The sequence below is a fragment of the Triturus cristatus genome, chromosome 11 (assembly GCF_964204655.1).
Source record: "Triturus cristatus chromosome 11, aTriCri1.1, whole genome shotgun sequence".
Classification (NCBI taxonomy): domain Eukaryota; kingdom Metazoa; phylum Chordata; class Amphibia; order Caudata; family Salamandridae; genus Triturus; species Triturus cristatus.
In genome coordinates, this window is record NC_140594.1 from 234,529,909 (window position 1) to 234,548,199 (window position 18,291).

At 46.0% G+C, this 18,291-nt stretch overlaps 1 protein-coding gene across 1 annotated transcript in view; it reads left to right on the forward strand.

Moving 5' to 3' along the window:
- GRK3 (G protein-coupled receptor kinase 3) overlaps positions 1 to 18,291 on the forward strand; it is a 1,147,860-nt gene that overhangs the window by 1,120,919 nt on the left and 8,650 nt on the right. Inside the window, exon 20 of the mRNA XM_085636358.1 lies at positions 8,479 to 8,592. Within this exon, the coding sequence (XP_085492484.1) occupies positions 8,479 to 8,592 (114 nt within the window). The remainder of the gene's footprint in view (positions 1 to 8,478; positions 8,593 to 18,291) is intronic.

Genomic DNA, 18,291 nt, shown 5'->3' on the forward strand with positions numbered 1-18,291 from the left:
GACTTTGGTGTTGTTTTAATTTGCTTCATTTATTCTGCATGGAGAAGCTACCGGGAGACTTTCTGTAGCGCTATTTCATTCGGAGCCTGTTTTATCTGCTGGGACTGCGAGGTCCAGGGTGCGTAGCCATGAAATCAGCCCAGCGCACCTGGTCACTCTTCCCGGCCCCTCCTACTCCCACTATATGAAGCGAGGCCTTCAATCGCGTAAGCGGGACGCGTGCGGGGAGCAGCCCGGGCAAAGGGCGGGCTCGTCTGAGCTCGTCCGAGCACGGTTGAGGACGGGACGGGGCCCAATTCTTGGCCCTAGGGGTAAGTGGATACACATTTGTTTCCTGCTGTCATTGGTTGCCTGCATTGTTTTTGAAACACTGGTCTGTCGGGCCCCTAGATATACTGTTTATTTTGTTTGGCATCATCGCTGGGGTTTTGGCCATGGCAACTGGAGGTGTGGGGAAGGGGAGGATGTCCCTTACTGGGTCAGGAGTTGTTGGTACACTGGACAACTTCATCATCAGGGCCGCCTCTGTCTTACAGAGGGAAATCGAGTTAACTGAAAAAAGGCTCTCTTTGGACCAAGTGTTTACCAAACGGTCCTCATTGGGGAATATTGCTACAGTGCAGTCACCAACTAATCATTGCACTGCCAGCCAAGCGCAAATTGTAAATTCCCATGACAGCCTATTTACATCTTCAGCCTTGATTCACAACACCAACAGCTCTGTCTAGTGTGAGGAGCCCACTGATCAAGCGCCTACCCTCCCTGCAACCTCTGTGGGGATAACCAGATCTGGCCTACCGATCCGCTCGGAAGCAACTAATGCTACCTTGACAAAGCAGACTGCTAGACGAAAGCGGAGTGGCACAGTCCTGCCTAACAAAAGACCGAAATATTCCAAGCGGCCTAAATTTGGAGCTCTAGATTGTGCAGTCAATACCGAATCTGTCAATCTGGTGACACAAAGTACTGAGTGTGATTTGGGTACGGAACTTGGAGGAGAATTTTGGACTAAGCTGGAGCAGCTACTTACTGCAACATGCCTACCAATGTGTAATAGACTTGATTTAATTGAAAAAAAGCTATCCGCTTTTGAACTACGGTTCGCTGATGCCTTGGGGGTTATTGAGCCTAATATGCGGGAGGGCATTAATACCAACTCTTTTCTTTCTGCTAAAAACCCAGCTGGACCAACCGTCTCTGCACTCAAACCACCTAACCCGAGGCTTGAAGCTGTAGTTCATTCTACCCTGCAGTGTGATAGGCCAGGAACTACTGCCCAAACAGCATTTGACGGCCCAGCCCTACTAACTGTAACTGAGAACGCTCCGAGTAGGGGTAATTTTGCCACCACAAATCCACCTGCTGATTTGAGCATCAACAATGCTCCACATGTAACACATAAGCTAACTTGTTTGGACCTCCCCCCTGAATCAGTTCCCTATGTGGTGGACAAGGGTATAAAGGAGGATTTTAGTAAGCTTAAGAATAAGTGCATCCATTGGCTGAATCGTCATAAACCCCTTCCCAATGGATGTAGGAGCGAAATTCTTTTCGCAAGACGGCTAGATTGGGTGGGTCATAGCCTTAAAGATGTGCAGGGAGACTGCGTTGTAATTAATTTCAGAAACCCTAGAACAGTCAGTCATATTTGTAATACACAGTCACGCACCTCCGGCTGCTCTGAAACATCCATCAAAGCCCTTCCACTCACCTATTTCTACCCGGGTCCACCTCTATTAGGCTGTGAAGCTCCCGGGAGGGGCTGGGCGGCTGGTTCAGGTAGGGTCCAGGTGGGTTTCTCTTCCCATCGTCTCAATGAAACCCAAGCTGACACTCAATTTTGTCTACCTGCTCTTGAAACCTTCCACCACTTCAACAACTATAGTGTTCTAGATCTGGTGGATTGACGTTTGGACCCCGGTGTTTCTACCATCTTGACTGGGGCCCAGAAAGGGCCAAACAACTTCAAGGTAGCTAGGGGGGTTAATCATCTCTGGCCTGAGTCTTCTCCCCCCGTGCTTACATCTAACCCTAAGGTAGTCAGTTCTACAGAATGTTCTATTACACCTTTGGAAGATCTTCCCGTACTGCCATTGCCGGGGGGGTTGGTACATGAATACGGCCGGGTAAATCTGGACCAGGAAAATACCCTTCTCACTGACCTTTCCACCAAACGAGAGCCCAAGATCGATATCAACTTTATTTCTTGGAACGTAGCGGGTCTAAAGAACAAACAGATCTGCGAAGAGTGGGGTAATTTTATGGACACCTTCGATATCTGTCTATTGCAAGAGACCTGGGCCACGGAAAATTATCAACGGGAGGGGTTTGCCTCTTTTGATATCTTTGCTTTATCCAGTGGTAGGGGGAGACATTCTGGAGGTCTTAGCACCTGGGTTGCAATTCACCTGGGTGCTACAGCCAGGCAACTCCAAACGGACTGTGATGATATCTTATGTGTTCTATTAGACCTGCCCGGGAATAAACACCTAGTTCTTCTGAATGTCTACTCAAGACCCTCCCCAGGCGGAAGAGAATCTAAGGTCATTACAGCTCTGAATGATTTCATTCTGACTTTAGATTCCGAATATTCTGTCATAGTAGGTGGCGATTTTAACTGTCAATATGAGCCACTCAGTCTGTCAGTTCAAAATGAGCCTGTGGCGGAAGATACACATTCGAACATCCCCGAGCCTATGATTCCTATGGTCAAAGCCTGGACCCCACTAGTGTTACAAATTTTTTCTCTTACCCTTTCCTTATCCCTGAGGGCTTGAAATGGCAGATTTAAATCTGATCAGCCCGGACAAACTACCTTTAATAGAACTGGGCAATTGTCAATTTTGGATTATATCCTGATCGATATAAAATCCTGGGACAAGGTGCTAGATTTCAGGGTGGTCGCCCGCGATGATAGCGACCATAACGCTCTCACCATGAAATTAAAATCAGCCAGCTGGGGTTTTATAACTAATGGCACTGCGGTGCTTCCATCTCTCCAACCCCTAATTCTGCACAATAACAGACGTAGAATTAGATGGTCAAGCATCCTTGTGTGCCCTGAGAAACTGGCAGAAACATACAGATTGGCACTGCCCTGTCTTAATGAAATGGCCGGAGTTGTACTAAATTCCTCTTCCATTGAGAGTTGATCTAGTCCTGTTAATATTCATACTCAGCTATCCATGCAACTTCTAGACGTTTTCTCTCTGCCAGAGACCTTTAAGGCCCATATGGCCAATAAACAATCTTGGTATACTCCCGAGTGTAGGAAACTAAAAGTTGAACTGATCTTGGCAATCAAATTCAAGAACAAATCCAGGACTAAACTACTTCGAGTCCAGTACAAACAACTGATCTATAGGGCAAGGAAGTCTTGGGAAGATGATAGGTGGGAGGAGCTAAGAATAGCGTTGCAGAACAAGGATTTTAGGACCTTTTGGGCCATTGTTGGCAATGGCAAGAAAGATCCTAATACCATTACTGGTTCCAATATAGCTCCTGCAGCATGGGAAGGGCACTTTGGGGGTTTATATTCCACAGCGAATTGTAATTCACCCTCATTGACTGATTCTCCCCCTAATACAGCTTGTCGTGCTGAGTTCATCCCAACTATTAAGATCAAAGAGGTTGAAAATGCCATCTTCATGCTTATACCTAACAAAGCGCCGGGCCTGGACAAAATCCCAGGTGACCTTTTTAGGTCTGAACCCATGATATGGGTACCATATCTTTGTGTCCTGTTTAATTCCATCCTACTTGGCGCAGAACCACCGGTAACCTGGCGAGGTGCTGAGATAGTGCCAATCCACAAAAAAGGCTGTCCTTTACAGCCTTCGAATTACCGCCCGATAAGCTTAATTGATACAACCCAAAAGCTATTCGGGCGTATAATCTTGAACAGACTACAGGCCTGGGAAGAAGAAAATAATGTGTTAAGCACTTTACAGGCTGGCTTCAGGAAGGGTATTTCAACCCTTGACCAGATCTTTCGTCTCCAGCTTATATACTGGAAGTCAGTGAGTGTGGAGGGTGGCAGCCTCTACCTCATCTTTGTTGATTTAAGATCAGCATTTGATCTGGTCCCAAGAGAAAAGCTCTGGGCAGTCCTGCAGATGCTTAATGTACCCACCTATCTCTTAGATGTTTTGAAGAGCCTTCACAAGGGCAATTTTGCTCAGGTAAGATGTGGAAAGTATGGCGAACTTTCTGAACGCTTCCCTGTCAATCGAGGAGTCCGACAAGGATGTGTGCTAATGCCCACGTTGTTTTGCCTATACATCAATGGGCTTATAAAACACCTTTTAGCTATAAAAGATACTGATGTCCCTAGGCTTGCCTCGGGCAAGGTACCAGCCCTAGTGTTTGCTGACGACACCTTGTTGTTGTCACGCACCCCTATGGGAATCCAGCGTATCCTAGATGGCTTTGTAGACTTCTGTAACGATAGGGGCCTTGAGATCAACTTAGCCAAAATGAAATTTATGATTCTTAACCCTCCTAAACACACTCGCCCCAACCCAGTACTGAATGGTATCCCCCTCGAACGGGTGAAAACGTTTGGCTACTTGGGGATCACACTACAAGAAGATCTGGGATGGAGAGGTCAGGTTGTTAATTCCACCCTCAAGCTGACTCAAACCACAGGAGGTATGGCTAGATTGTCCAAAGGTTTTGCTTCCAAACCAGCTGCACCAGTGGTAGAAATTTTTAAAACCCAGGCCAGAGCTGCGTCAATCTACGGAGCGGAACTATGGGGTCACTCCAAAATCGACAGTCTATCAAGGGTCGAAAACTCATTCATAAGGAATTTGTTAAATTTACCCTCTAGTTCCCCGCTGGTCCCTATTAGGCTCGATCTGGGCCTGCTCCCCATTGAAGAGGTGGTGGCCGTGCGGCCCCTCCACTATTGGAAGAGACTTTGGTCCAACCCGGACCTGGAAACCTACAGAGATGAATTTCTGGGGCTCTGGCCCACAATCAAACACATGAATATCCCCTGGTTAATCGATGTGAGGGATACTTGTGCCAAGATTGGCTTTCGGGAACTCTGGGATACTCCTGAAAGCTCTTGTCTAGCTGTATCAAAAACTAATTTGGCTGAACAGTTTAGACACTTCCATTTATCACGCTTGCACATGAACCCAAATGTAGGTAGGCTGACTGCCCAGTTCCTTCTGATTAAACCGAACTACGAGAGGGAGCTATTTCTGGATTTGATCTTTCCCCCTGCTGCTAGGAAGTTATATGTCCAATTTAGAATGGGCACCCTACACATTAGGTCTTTTACTTCCAGATGGGACACTAACAAAAACATTTCATGTCCAGCATGTGGTCACAAATTGGAGGACGAAAACCATGTGTTCTTTTTTTGCCCAACGTACCTTACCCATAGGAAATGCTGGGTAAAGCCTATTTGCAGAAATCTTGGCTTTAGAGACTGTGTTAACGCCCTGCGAGTTTTAACCCCTTCAGCGCGGCGGGAATTCCCCCGCGGTGCTGAAGGGTTCGAGCGCGGGCGGGGCCATGACGGAACGGTTCCGTCATGAGCACAGCGCAACCGATGCTCATGACGGAACCGTTCCGTCATGGGCATGGAAGGGGTTAAAATATGACACCCATCCCCCAATTGTTTTTGCAGTTTCACGTTTTCTAAATGCTGCATGGTTGCAGCGTAGGAAATTTTCCACCAATTGTTAATTACTTGAATATTCCAATTTGACTATTCTATTCTATCTTGGTGCTCAAAATGTGTTCTGCTCTTTGATTTGGTATTGTTGTATTGTATTGTCGCTTTTATGGCCTTCGTGGCCGAAATAAAGTTTATGAATGAATGATTTATATTCAACAGTAAATGTTTTTGTACAACAGTCGTTTTTTATACATTCAGTTTTTTAAAAAGAAAATCAAGACATAAGGCCATTGGTTTGATGGTTATGAAGCTTTCACACACTGCATTTAGTTCAATTTTGGTTTGGATTGAAAATAAAGGAGGGGCAAGCAGCTCTGTGTGGTATATAACTTTTAACTAATGTGAATCAGTTAGCGTGTTTAAACAATGTTATTCCCCTCATGTATCTTATACTATTAAAGTAATTGCAATGTATTTGTTGTTTTGTTTGTCTCATTATGTTTTGGTAGTAATGCAGCATTAAAATGTGTACTAGAAACAGTCACTCTTTTGCAATTGAAAAAACAGCGTAGTTTATGATTATATTCTTTTTCATTTAGGAGTCCTGGCATATTTCTAAAAAAAAACATAAACTGGTAAGGTTAAAGTGAAGTAATTACAGCAGTCACCTCAAAACGCTGTGTGATAGTAGCATTGTCATGAAGATTTTGGGATGTCATTTTGTATGTAATTTACAACTTAAAAATTAAATTTGTTGCGGTCGCTTTTGAAGAAATCTTATATTATTTACTAACACACTTGACAGACAAGATACAACTGCTATATTACTATATTGAACAATTAGGCCCGCTTTCATTTAATTGCCAATGACTTGCTCTAATAAAGTAAAATGACTCATCAGTGCATCAACATCAAATATAGGTGCATAATTTCATGAAAACCATTGACCCATCACTTGGCCTAATGTATATTAACATTTATGTCATCTACTGGTCATATAGAAACCCTATGCACTATTTGCAGAAGTGTAAATCATCTACATGTATGCGGAATATCTATATGTATATGTTACATATTGATGTATAAATGTATTCAAGTAGGCGTTTCCTGTGGTGTGGCAGAGAAGAGGTAAATAGTTGGGGGGAAATAAGGTGAAACAGCCATAACTTTGAAGGTATTAAAAAATGTTTGCAGTTCATTTCCCACACTTATCTGCACTTTGAGTTTAACCAAAATTAACCTGTGCTACGTGGTGTTGAAAGTGGAGAAATATGCATCAGTTAACCACATTTCACAGGGCTGGGTGTAGAAAGAGAGACCTATAATGGAAAAATATTTTCCATGAAGAGACACAGATAACTCAAAATATATTGTGCGAATTTCATTATTTTCCTAATTCTTCAATAAAAGATACTATATTGAGTAAACTCTGGACGCATACTGTTGTGGAACACATATGCATGCCAAAAATAGTTACAAATGATCATATTCTCACATCAATTATGTTAATCAGTGAGAAGGTGTGAGGCCACACAAAACTGAAGTGTAAGACATGCATTCTAGACTTAATTCTTAGTTTTTTTAAACCTCGCCCAGGGGGACTAACGAAAAATAGTCCCGTTGTGATTTAAGAGGTACTGCTGCCTACATTAAAATGTTATTGAATAACTTGGGGAGTCCTAATTGAGGAATTTTTTATACTGTTTAGATTAAAAACAAAGCCCATGGTAATACCAAATTTGGCCAGCGTCCATTAAAAGTTTCTCAACAGACGTTTTAAAATTCCTTTTGATATCATAAATGGTCTGTCCCTATTAAATAACATGGTTCAATTCAAAGATGCCTTAGAATATTGAGGTAAACGTAAAGAGTGTTAATATATTCCAGATATGATTTTGATGAAACATTTGTTTTACATTAAGTTCTCATAAATACTGAATTATTCCCTGTTGGCAAAAAAAGATTGCCTAATAAATATTTGAATCAAGTGCACAGAAAAGACTATTCCATAAATGTGTTTTTAAATGTGGATTTCTGATGTAGTTTATGGTGCTCTAAAAACACTGCCAATGTTTTATTATCCTAGATATTTATTTAAATCACAGCTTAACTGAATGTACTGCAAATATTTGATTTCGATTCATTTTCTCCTCTGTGAGCTTGAATAGAATATAGTTTTGGAACTGAAACCAATATGGAAATGCTAATAATAAAGTTAGCAGAATAAGTAATTCAAGTGGAACTAAACATATCTTTTCAACTTTGGGTTTTGATCTTTGACATAGGTACATCAGAAAAGTTTCTCTCTTGACAATAGTATAGCTCACAGTATGCCATTAGTATATCCCCATAACCCACTGATGCCAGCCAACTAAATGCAGTACATTCTCCAAAACATGGAATACTTTACGGCACTCCATCCACCCTGTAGCACTACATTCTAATCAATATTCATTGTGTGTTGGTAAAGAATACCTAACAATTCAGTATTGGACAGTTGTCTCTTTTTAATTTGGTCATCTACCTTGCCTGACCATTTGGTGATCACAATTTAGTACACATTGTTAAATGTAAATAAATACCTGGTTTCAGGTAAGCAGGATCATGTGGGATTTTCAAAAAATCCATTTCATACAAAGAAAATCATCCAGATTGACATCTCATTTTAACAGTGTGATTTTATTGTTAGACATAACACCTGTAGTTGTATTTCTACCCCACCCATACCTACGTAGCCAAAGATATCCTCAGTTTTCTTTGTTAAATGCCTAGACGTTTCTTTTATGATTCTCTCAAAGCAAATTATGCTATTTGTGTATAATTTTTCTTCTATTTTCATGATGCAGCAAAACCTTTTGACCATGGAACAGATTGTGTCAGTGGAAGAAACACAGATAAAAGACAAGAAGTGTATTTTGCTGCGAATCAAAGGAGGGAAACAGTTTGTACTCCAGTGTGAGGTAAGAATCACCCATTAGAGAACTTCTGAAGTCCTTGTTTTAATAATGCATGAATAGAGTCATGTTTTTCGACAATTTGCTATGAGGGACATTGAGCACAAATTGAAATAAAATCTCCAGTGGGGCTAACCTAGAAGACAGTTTCAATTGTGGTACCTAGAGTTGTGTACTAATAGCATAAGGCATTGTCAAAATGAAACTTCAAACCACTGACTAGAATAAACTAAGGGTGGGCGTAGTTCGCGAAGTAGCACTTCGCGAAGCTACGCAAAGTGAAGTTCGCACTACGCGAGCTACGCGTAGCACTTCGCGAACTGCGTAGTAACATGTTCGCACTGTGCAAGATGTTGTTTTCAATGATTGCACAGTGCGGACAAGCAACCGGCACTGTGCAATCATTGAAAATGGCATCTTGCACAGTGCGAGCTGTAGTTTTCTGCTGCTCGAGTAGATTTTTACTCGAGCGGCAGCTTTCTCAAGGCGAACTGGTAGTTTCTCATCGCGAGCGGTCGCGAGCATACGCAACCCTTTGCAATGAGAAACCTGACCTCCTCGCATTGGGAATCTCGCCGGGAGGTTTATTTTCCATGCTCGCGATCGCCAACTTGTTGTTGCTGATCGCGAACAAGGAAAAAGTCTCGCCGGGATGTCATCTTGCTTGCTCGCGGTCGCCAACTTGACGTTGAGGACCGCGAGCAAGCAAAAAATGACCGCAGCACTACGCAACACTACGCTACGCGTGTTCGCACTGTGCTACGTGCAGTTCGCGTAGTGCGAAGTAGCGCGAACTTCGCAAACTACGCGAGCGTAGCGTAGTGCTTCGCCCAGGCTTAGAATAAACCTGGGTGCCGCAAATTTAGTTTATGATCCAGAAGTTTGGATACAACTTGTGCAAGCTCTTGCTCAAACTATGACATTTTGCACTTGGTGTAACAAGTAATAAAAGACATTTCCGTAGGTTGCCTCTAAACCATGTTCGTCAGTCTGAATTTTCAGCTATTTCCCAAATCAAAATAAGGCTCTTGGTTTGAATTTATTTTAAATCACTATAAGTCGTTTTCCATTTACCAATCTTTCTGACATCTTCAGGAGACATCTCCAGTGATACTATGCACTTAGAGAAATACTTCAATGTTTATTCCATTGGAGGATCACACTGAACCATTTTTGCACCACACAACTGCCTCTAGTCCACTGATTACTGGCAGTTTTTCTGCAAATCTACCACAGATAGGAAGATTCCTGTGAAATCCCTTATTCATCTGAATGCAGCAGCTTTCAAGTATAAGGGGTCTCAAACAGAGAAATAGACTGCCAAATCCAGTTGTAGCTTTCAATGGTCCTGGAGGTTCCGCTCAGAGGTATATCTGGTTACAACCATAGAGTAAGTCAAATGTTTATTGACAGATTCAATTCAATTCGAATAAGCTTTATTTGATATCACAGCGTGAATCATAAAAGAATACACAATAAAACAAATATACAGTATGCAAAATAAAAGGCCAATAAAATTGTTAAAAAACAAATGCAAATACAAATTGGAAAGAACCAACAGTGTTCTACTCCCACGACAACAGCTTCCTCCGAGTAATAACCAACCATAAAAATCTTGATAAAACAGCACATGTATACAGATTTGGAAGCTGGTCGACAATGCATACAATTTAAGGACTCTGCAGGCTGGACAGATAATCCGCCAGAAATCCTGCAGCCTGGACGCCCATCACGGCCTGATACTGAGCGAGGATGTACCTGGAAAGCTGCTGTTGCTGTCTGAGGTGAAATTTGGGGGCTGCGTGCTGCGTCTCCGGAGAGGAGAGGCCAGTGCTTTGCACAGCGTGAAAATGGCGGCCCCCGCCTGAGGGCTGCTGTAGCGGTGCCGGCCCCAGTGAGATCCAGCCCAAAGGTTTGCTGTGACCTCACTGGCGCGGGGCAGCGGCCGTGATGTTTGGGGCCCCAGAGTAGGCGAGTGGAACCTGCCGCTGGTCCGGACTGGCTGTGCAGAAACCTCGCTTCAGGCCCTGGTGACACATGCTTGGGGTCCCTGGTGGAGTCCAGATCTGTGGGAGGCCGAACAAGCCCAGGTAGCGAGCCGTTGGCTGGAAGGTCACCCAGTGGGGTGCGGTGGTTGCTACTGGGTGGTGCCCCGTGGGGTGCCGCTCGCCTGTGGGACTGCGACTCAAGGTTGAAGAGAGGCCCCCGTGCGGGCCCTCCTGGGTCAGAGTGACTCCCCCTGGCCTGGCCGCGGAGAAGCGGAGCCCCGGCGGAGTGCAGCAGGTGTGAAGACGGAGAGGGACTGAGAACATGGTGCCGCCCATGAGCCCCAGGCACGAACTATAGGGACAACACTGGCTGGAGCGTACGGAGTGGTGTGGTGCGGGACCTCAATGGATGCCCTCCGCTAATTACCGGCATGGGGTGGCAGGTCGGCCCTGAGACCCAGCAAGACACGCCAGCACGAGGCCGCAGGTACCAGATGGTAGTTCCATGAGGGGCTGGCCGACCGACAGAGCGCAGACAACGGGTGCTGAACTCCAACACGGCTTCGGAGCCTTTAGCACGGTGATTAGAAGGGCACACAGTGTTATATGTTGGGGACCCTATAGACTAACTAAGCCATGCACTGGGGCGGCGAGGCAGTGCCTCTGTGGCCTAGTGATGTGGCCCTGTGGTGGGACTGTGCAGACCTTCCGGAGCAGCTCCCTGGTGGGTTACACTGCCGGGCGTGAGAACATAGGCCCTTGATTTAGCTCCGCTGGTTGGAACACCGAGACAGGGCAGCCCCCACCACTCGGACTGGAGAAATTGCCACTTGTGGTGCCTGTGGGCGTGAAGAGCAGCTCCTTGGTCGGGCCCTAGCTCCCCCAGAGGAGCAGTGAGCCCTTGACCCCCCTGATGCACACTGCACTGACCCTGAGGAGCCGGGCCAATTATCAGAGGACTACATTTGACAACATGGTGTGTGTCCACACTGGAAGCTTGGTGTCTCGGTTAGCATCGATAGTGGCACTGACTCAGCGCGTGGAATAACAAGGCTGGGGGCCACCAGTGCAGGATAGGTCATACCCTCTATGGATTCCATGATGCAGAAAAGCCTGCGCCCCCACGGCACGGAGGCCCTGAGTTTGCCCTTGCGGTGTCCCAACTACATCCGACCCGACTGACCCTTTCAGGGAATGACCAACCCCGGTGACAAAATAGGGAAGTGCGCCATGGGCAAGGTGGATACGAAACATCCGAAGCTCTCATTTGAACAGCGAAAAACTACCAGGGGAGGCACCCCTCCAATGGAGGAGCAGGCTGACACGAGCATGGCTGCTGCATCGACCACTGAGGCAAGTATCCGTGCCATGTTTGCAGACCTGAAACACTTCCTGGCAGGAGTTGACTTAAAAATTGACTCAATGTCAGACTGGCTAGATGGACTTAAGGACAAGGTGACAAGTTTCGATGAACTCATTGTCGAGGTCGAGCAGCAGACCTCTGCGCTGGAGGATGAAGGTGCGATGGCTTGTGATAAAGGTGCTGGAGATCATCAGGAACAAAAATGAAAACTTGGAAGCCAGGTCCCGGCGCAATAATTTACACATCCTTGGAATCCCTCAAACTACCATGATGATTCGCATGGAGAATTACATTGAAGACATGCTTCAGTGTCTCTTTGGTGATGATCTCTCGTCAGTGTGCGTCGTGGAACAAGCCTATAGATCCCTCGGCCCGAGACCTCCCCTGGGTGCTCCGGCCCGACCTATCATCGTGAGGCTCTTGAACTATAGGGATCGAGACACGGAGCTGCTCAAGGCCCGGGACCTACAAGACACTAGATACCAGGGTAATGCTGTTTCTTTCTTCCAGGATTTTGCCCTATCTGTTCAGGCTGCCTGCCGTGAATTCATGCCGGTAAAAAGAATGCTGCAGCAACAGGACATTAAATACTCCTTACTCTTAAATTGAGACTCTTCCACTCCGGCAAAACATCCTAATTTATGGACCCAAGCTCACTACCGTTTCGTCGTAGCCTCAAACGTACAAAACTGACTGCCTTCATGGACAGAGACCAGATAGAAGAGGACCTGCTCAACGAGAATGATTGAATAAAAGACAGCAGTTTCACAGAGTTCGCTGAACCGGGATGTTCTCCTGCGATCGAATGGACTGGACTCTGCTGGATGTCTCTCGGACACTGTCACATAATGAACAATTGAGATGGACAAGTGCCACGTTGGTCACCCGCCTGCTCGGCCATATGACCCTTATGGGTGCCATTGTCCAGCCACCCAGCATTTTGAGGCTGGGAAACGACAAGCTCCCTGGGATGAGTCCCATTGTGCAACTTGTTGGCGCTCAATGGCCTTGCTGCGGTTGGATGGATGCTTTCCAGTCAAGTTGGGTGGCTGGAGTGGGTGGGGGGTGGGCTGTTAGGGTGGTGGGTAAGTTACCTGGGTTGCGATGCTCTTTTTTTCCTCGCTTTCCTTTCCCCCCTCCCGCCTCCCCCCTCCTCTCTGGTCTCCAGCCGCCAGCTAATGGATTTTGCCCCTCTCTTGCCGTTCATGGATGTGAGGAAGTGCTGGGATGGATGACAGTTCCAAAGGTGCACACACCCTAAAGGCAATCACTTGGAATATGCGGGGCCTGAATGATGGTAGAAAGGTGCGCCTGGTGGCAGCGCTGCCAAACAGATATGGGGCGGACATATGCTTTCTGCAAGAGCTACACCTGACAAGGGAAAATTGTTTGCGCTTGCGAGCGGGGTGGATGGGCGAAACATTTATAGCAGGGTACTCCAATTACGCATGGGGCACCTCCATAATCTTCAGAAAGGGAATCCCATGGCATATGCGCACTGCGCTCTGCGATCCTCAGGGGCGCTATGTGATTATGGTGGCTAGATGAATCCTTAGGTCCTGGTGCAGTATTTTGGGGAGGAGACTTTAATGTGACCCTAAACCCTGAAAATCATGGATCGGGCGATTCGCGCCGGCCTCATCCGCAAGCTGCTCATGGAAGACTATGGCTTGATTGGCGTTTGGCGTCGTCAACATCGGAATAGGCGAGAGGGAACCTGCGTCTCCTCTGCAGGCCCTATGTGGTCCAGAATCGATTACTGGCTCATTTCCCATGACGCAGACACCTAGGTCAGACATAGTGCTCACCTTGCTCGCACCCTTTCGGTTCATGCCCCAGTACTGTTGGAATTCGCACTACCGGCTGTGGCCAGTAGGAACTACAATTGGAGGCTTCAAGCTGATGCCCTGCATGATCAGGTATTCTGGGAAGACATTTAGGCTGCCATAGTGGAGTATTTCAAAATAAATGTCGGCTCTGTAGACTCCCCGCCATGCTCTGGGAGGCTTTTAAGTCTGTTATTAGGGGCCAGTGTATAGCCAAACAGGCTGGAGTTCTGTGCACATTGAGAAATGACTTGCAGCGACTTGAAAACGAGATACACATACTTGAGTTGGACTACTTTCAGTCCAGCCGACTCTCAACTCTTGGGCAGATCAAGGCGAAGATAGCAGAATTTTAGGAGGCGGCCCAAAGAGAAACATACTATTTAGGGAGAGAGATGGGCACCCGTCAATACAGCGAGGGCGACGTAGACGGTAAAACTCTTGCTGGCCTGTTAAAAAAGCCATGGGAAAATGGTTACATCAGTGAGTTGAAGATGGGTGAGGAAAAGACCATGGTGGGGCAAGAGGCAGTTTAGACCGGAAGGCTTACATTTTACTCTTCATTATATGCTGCTCGCCAGCCAGAGGTACCCGCTAATTCACTCCCCTTCTTAGACTCGATTGAAATGGTCTGGCTAAGCGATGCCCACCGTAAGTATTTTCAGAACCGTTTTCTAAAAAGAGGAGGTGATCGGAGTCATTCGGGCTCTACCCAGAGACAAAGCACCAGGGTTGGATGGGCTCACCACTGCCTTTTACAAGAAATTTGTGCTACTCCTCGTGCCCCATCTCCTCAACATGTATGAGGACTCGCTGGAACAGGGCGTTCTCCCTCCATCCCTTCACGAGGCACTCATAATGACCATTCTCAAGCCAGATAAGGATCCACTAATTTGCAACTCTTATAGGCCACTATCAATGATTAATATTGATAATAAAATACTTGCAGAGCTACTGGCCTCGCGCCTGCTCCCCTTGCTCCCCACAATACTCAGGCCAGATCAATGTGGCTTTGTTCCGGGCAGAAGCACGGCTCACAACATCCACACCCTCTTTGCTGTGATGCAGGAGGTGGACTTTACCCTCCCTGTGGTTGCTGTCTTTTTGGACGCAACCAAGGCATTTGTTATGCTTGAATGGCCTTATCTATTTTTGCTGCTCATTCGCATTGGCTTGAGTCCAGCGTTTCTTAAACAAATCGCTTTACTTGACACCGCTCCCACTGCCAGATTACAGATAAACAGAGTTGTCTACCCCCCGGACAGGGTAGCTCGTGGCACTAGACAGGGGTGTCCACTTTCACCCCTCCTCTTCACCATCGGGATGGAGCCTCTGGCGGCCCGGCTAAGACAGTTTCATGCACGAAGAGGTCTTGATCTTACACCCCAGGTGATCCTTGAATCCATGTATGCGGACAATGTAACCCTTTATGTCCAACACCCATATACGTGAAATCATTAGATTTGGCGGCCTTTCGGGCATCACCATAAACTGAGGGAAATCTACGATTTTCGTGCTTACCGCTGCCGCGGACCTGTTTCAGTTAGAATTTCCACTAAAGTGGGAGGACTCCCCAGTGAAATACGTGGACATATGGATCAGTAGGGATCATGAGAAGCTGTGGCAATATAACTACGGCAGGCTTATGGAGTGGCTTGAAAGCTGCTTACCTTGCTGGAGGGCACTTCCTCTTTCCTTGGCTGGCTGCATTGCCATTGCCAAGATGGTGATACTGCCCAAGTTCCTATGCACTTTCGCTAACCTACCGCTCCCTCTTACGGTGGAAGTCAAGAAACGGATCCGGTCCAACCTGATCTCTTTGGCCTGGGCAGGTGGGCAGCCGCGGGTGACCTGGGAGACTCTGATGCTTCCGTTCAAGCAAGGAGGCCTGGGTGTGCAAGACATGGAGCTGTACAATTGCTGTGCTCAGGCCCAATTTGCATATCATTGGATATCTCAGACCCCGTTTATGGCGCACACGGCTCCTGAAAGTGACCACGCGGACCCAGTCTTGCTGCATATGGTGCTATTCCGACCCCAGGGTCACCCCTGGGCAAGGATTTACACAGTATTTGTAATTTTTTTATGTATTTGTAGAGTGCAACATTCATCCCAAAGGACATCACGGCTCTAGGACCAAATGCAATGCAGTAAGAAGAGATGTGGGTCATTATCTGGGGAACTGGAAAGTTTTTAGCTTCTTTCTAAAAAGCAGATAGTCATCTGTCAGGCGTAAATCAAGTGGGAGGACGTTGCAAAGGACCGCAGCTGCCTTGGAGAAGGATCGGTCACCCATCCTGACCTTGGTTGTACATTTGACTGTTGCAAGGCCCTGATAGCGCGATCTCAGGCTGCGTGATGGAACGTGGAATTTCATTTTATTTTGCAGAATGTGTGGGCCTTTCTTATGTAGAGTTCTGTGTGCGTAACAAAGGAGCTTAAATTTGGCTCTCTGGCGCACAGGCAGCCAGTGTAGCTCCTTCATGCAGTAAGAAGCTGAGCTGTATCTGTTTTTATTGCAGATCAGTTTAGCGACAGTGTTCTGGACTACCATGCCAACATAAAGTGCATTTCCATAGTCCGGCCCTCTCAGGAAAAGGGCCTGCGTCACTGTTTTCCTGCAATTCAAGGGGATCCAGGGAAAAGCTTCAATGTGGCGAAACATTTTCCTCACAGCGTGCGTACCTGATCCTGCATAGATAGGGCATAATCAAAAATAATACCCAAGTTTTTTGCAGCATGCTTGGGTTCTCGGGCGGTGACTAGTGCTTGGGGCTACCAGCTGCTATCCCAAATTGCTTGTGCTCCTCTGAAGAGCAAAATCTCAGACTTTGCAGCGTTTAGTTTTAGCAGTGCTCAGTCATCCAGCCTGCGATTTCGGTGAGGCAGTTGATTAGGTTGCTCTTAGCATCTATGTTGGTCGGGCTATCAACCAGGGGGATCATTAATTGTGTGTCATCGGCGTATGAGCAGATATCAAAGCCCCATTTCCTGCTAATGTCTGCCAAGGAGGAGACATATGCGTTAAAAAGGGTGGGGCTTAGGGAGGCTCCCTGTGGAACTCCATATTTAATGCTTTTTGGGGAGGAGAAGCAAGAACCCATTTGGATTTTTTGGGTACGATTTTTCAGGAAAGATGCGAACCATGACAGGGCTTTTGAACATAATCCTTTTTCGTGGAGGATTCGTAGTAGGTTGTTATGAGATACAGTATCGAAAGCGGCTGTAAGGTCCAAAAGCATCAAACCTATGGGTCTGCCTTGATCAACTAAGGATCTGATGTTATCAGATACGGCAAGTAAGGTGGCCTTGGTGCTGTTATTTGCCAGTCTGCGAGAGGTCCAATAGGTTGTTGGTTTCCAGGTAGGTGGTAAGTTGTCTATTGACAAATCGCTCCAAAACTTTGGACAAATAAGGTAGTTGGGAGATTGGTCGATAGTTTGCTGGATCGTAGATTTCGAGGCCTGATTTCTTTAGTAGAGGAAAGATCACTGTTTCCTTCCATATGTCTGGAAAGGAGGCTAGCTCTAGGGATTGATTAAAAACTTTGGTGACATGGGGGCATAGAGCTGGCACTAGTCGGGAAAAGATGAAATGTGGGTAGGGATCGAGTGGCGATCCTGCCATGACCTCAGTCATAGCTTTAGCTACTTGTTCTTCTGAGAAGGGTGTCAGAGTGGCCAGATGGACCTGAGCTAGGGGATGAGGTGCCATATTTTCCCAGTCTATATCATCCTCCTCTGGGAGATTGTTGAAGGATGTGTACATTTTGGTCATTTTGTCTGTAAAGAAATTATTAAGTAGCTCACAGTTCTCAGTCGTGGGTGCCATAGTTTGGGACAGACTGGTGGGCTTGCAAAGTTCATGGATTACTTTGTAGTGTTCTTTAGATGAGCTACCATTATCTTCAATCCTTTTTGTGTAGTAATTCGTTTTAGCGTTTTTTAGGGTGCAGTGATAATTTTTTTAATTCAACTAGATATTTTTGTCTGTCTTTGCTGTCTTTTGACAGTCGCCACTTATGCTCCTGGGTTCGGCACTTTCTTTTCATTAGTCTTAGTTCTAATGAGTACCACTTTTTCGATTAAGTTTTATTAGTGGATTTACTATTGATTTTGGGATCGCACTGATCAAGTGTTTCCTCAGTCTCTTGTTGTAAGTGTTCAGCTAGTGTGTGAGCAGAATTAGACAAAGGAGTTGCGGGGTAGTAGTGGGAAAAATGTGAGGAGAATGACTCCACAGTGATTTGATTCCAGGCTCTTTTTCCTGACTGCTGCACTGTTTTGGCCTTGGATGATTTATCAGATAGGCTGAAGGAGAAAGAGATTAGGGATTGGTCAGTCCAAGGGAGTGATTTAATCTCACACATTAATGTTTTTTTATATTAGAGAACAACAGATCTAATGTATGTCCATACACAGGGTTGGTTTGGTGATCCATAGGGTTAGTTGCAATATTGCCATGTAATTTTCCAGGTGTTTGACCCCCGGGTTGGTGGGGTTTTCATAGTGGATATTGAAATCACCTA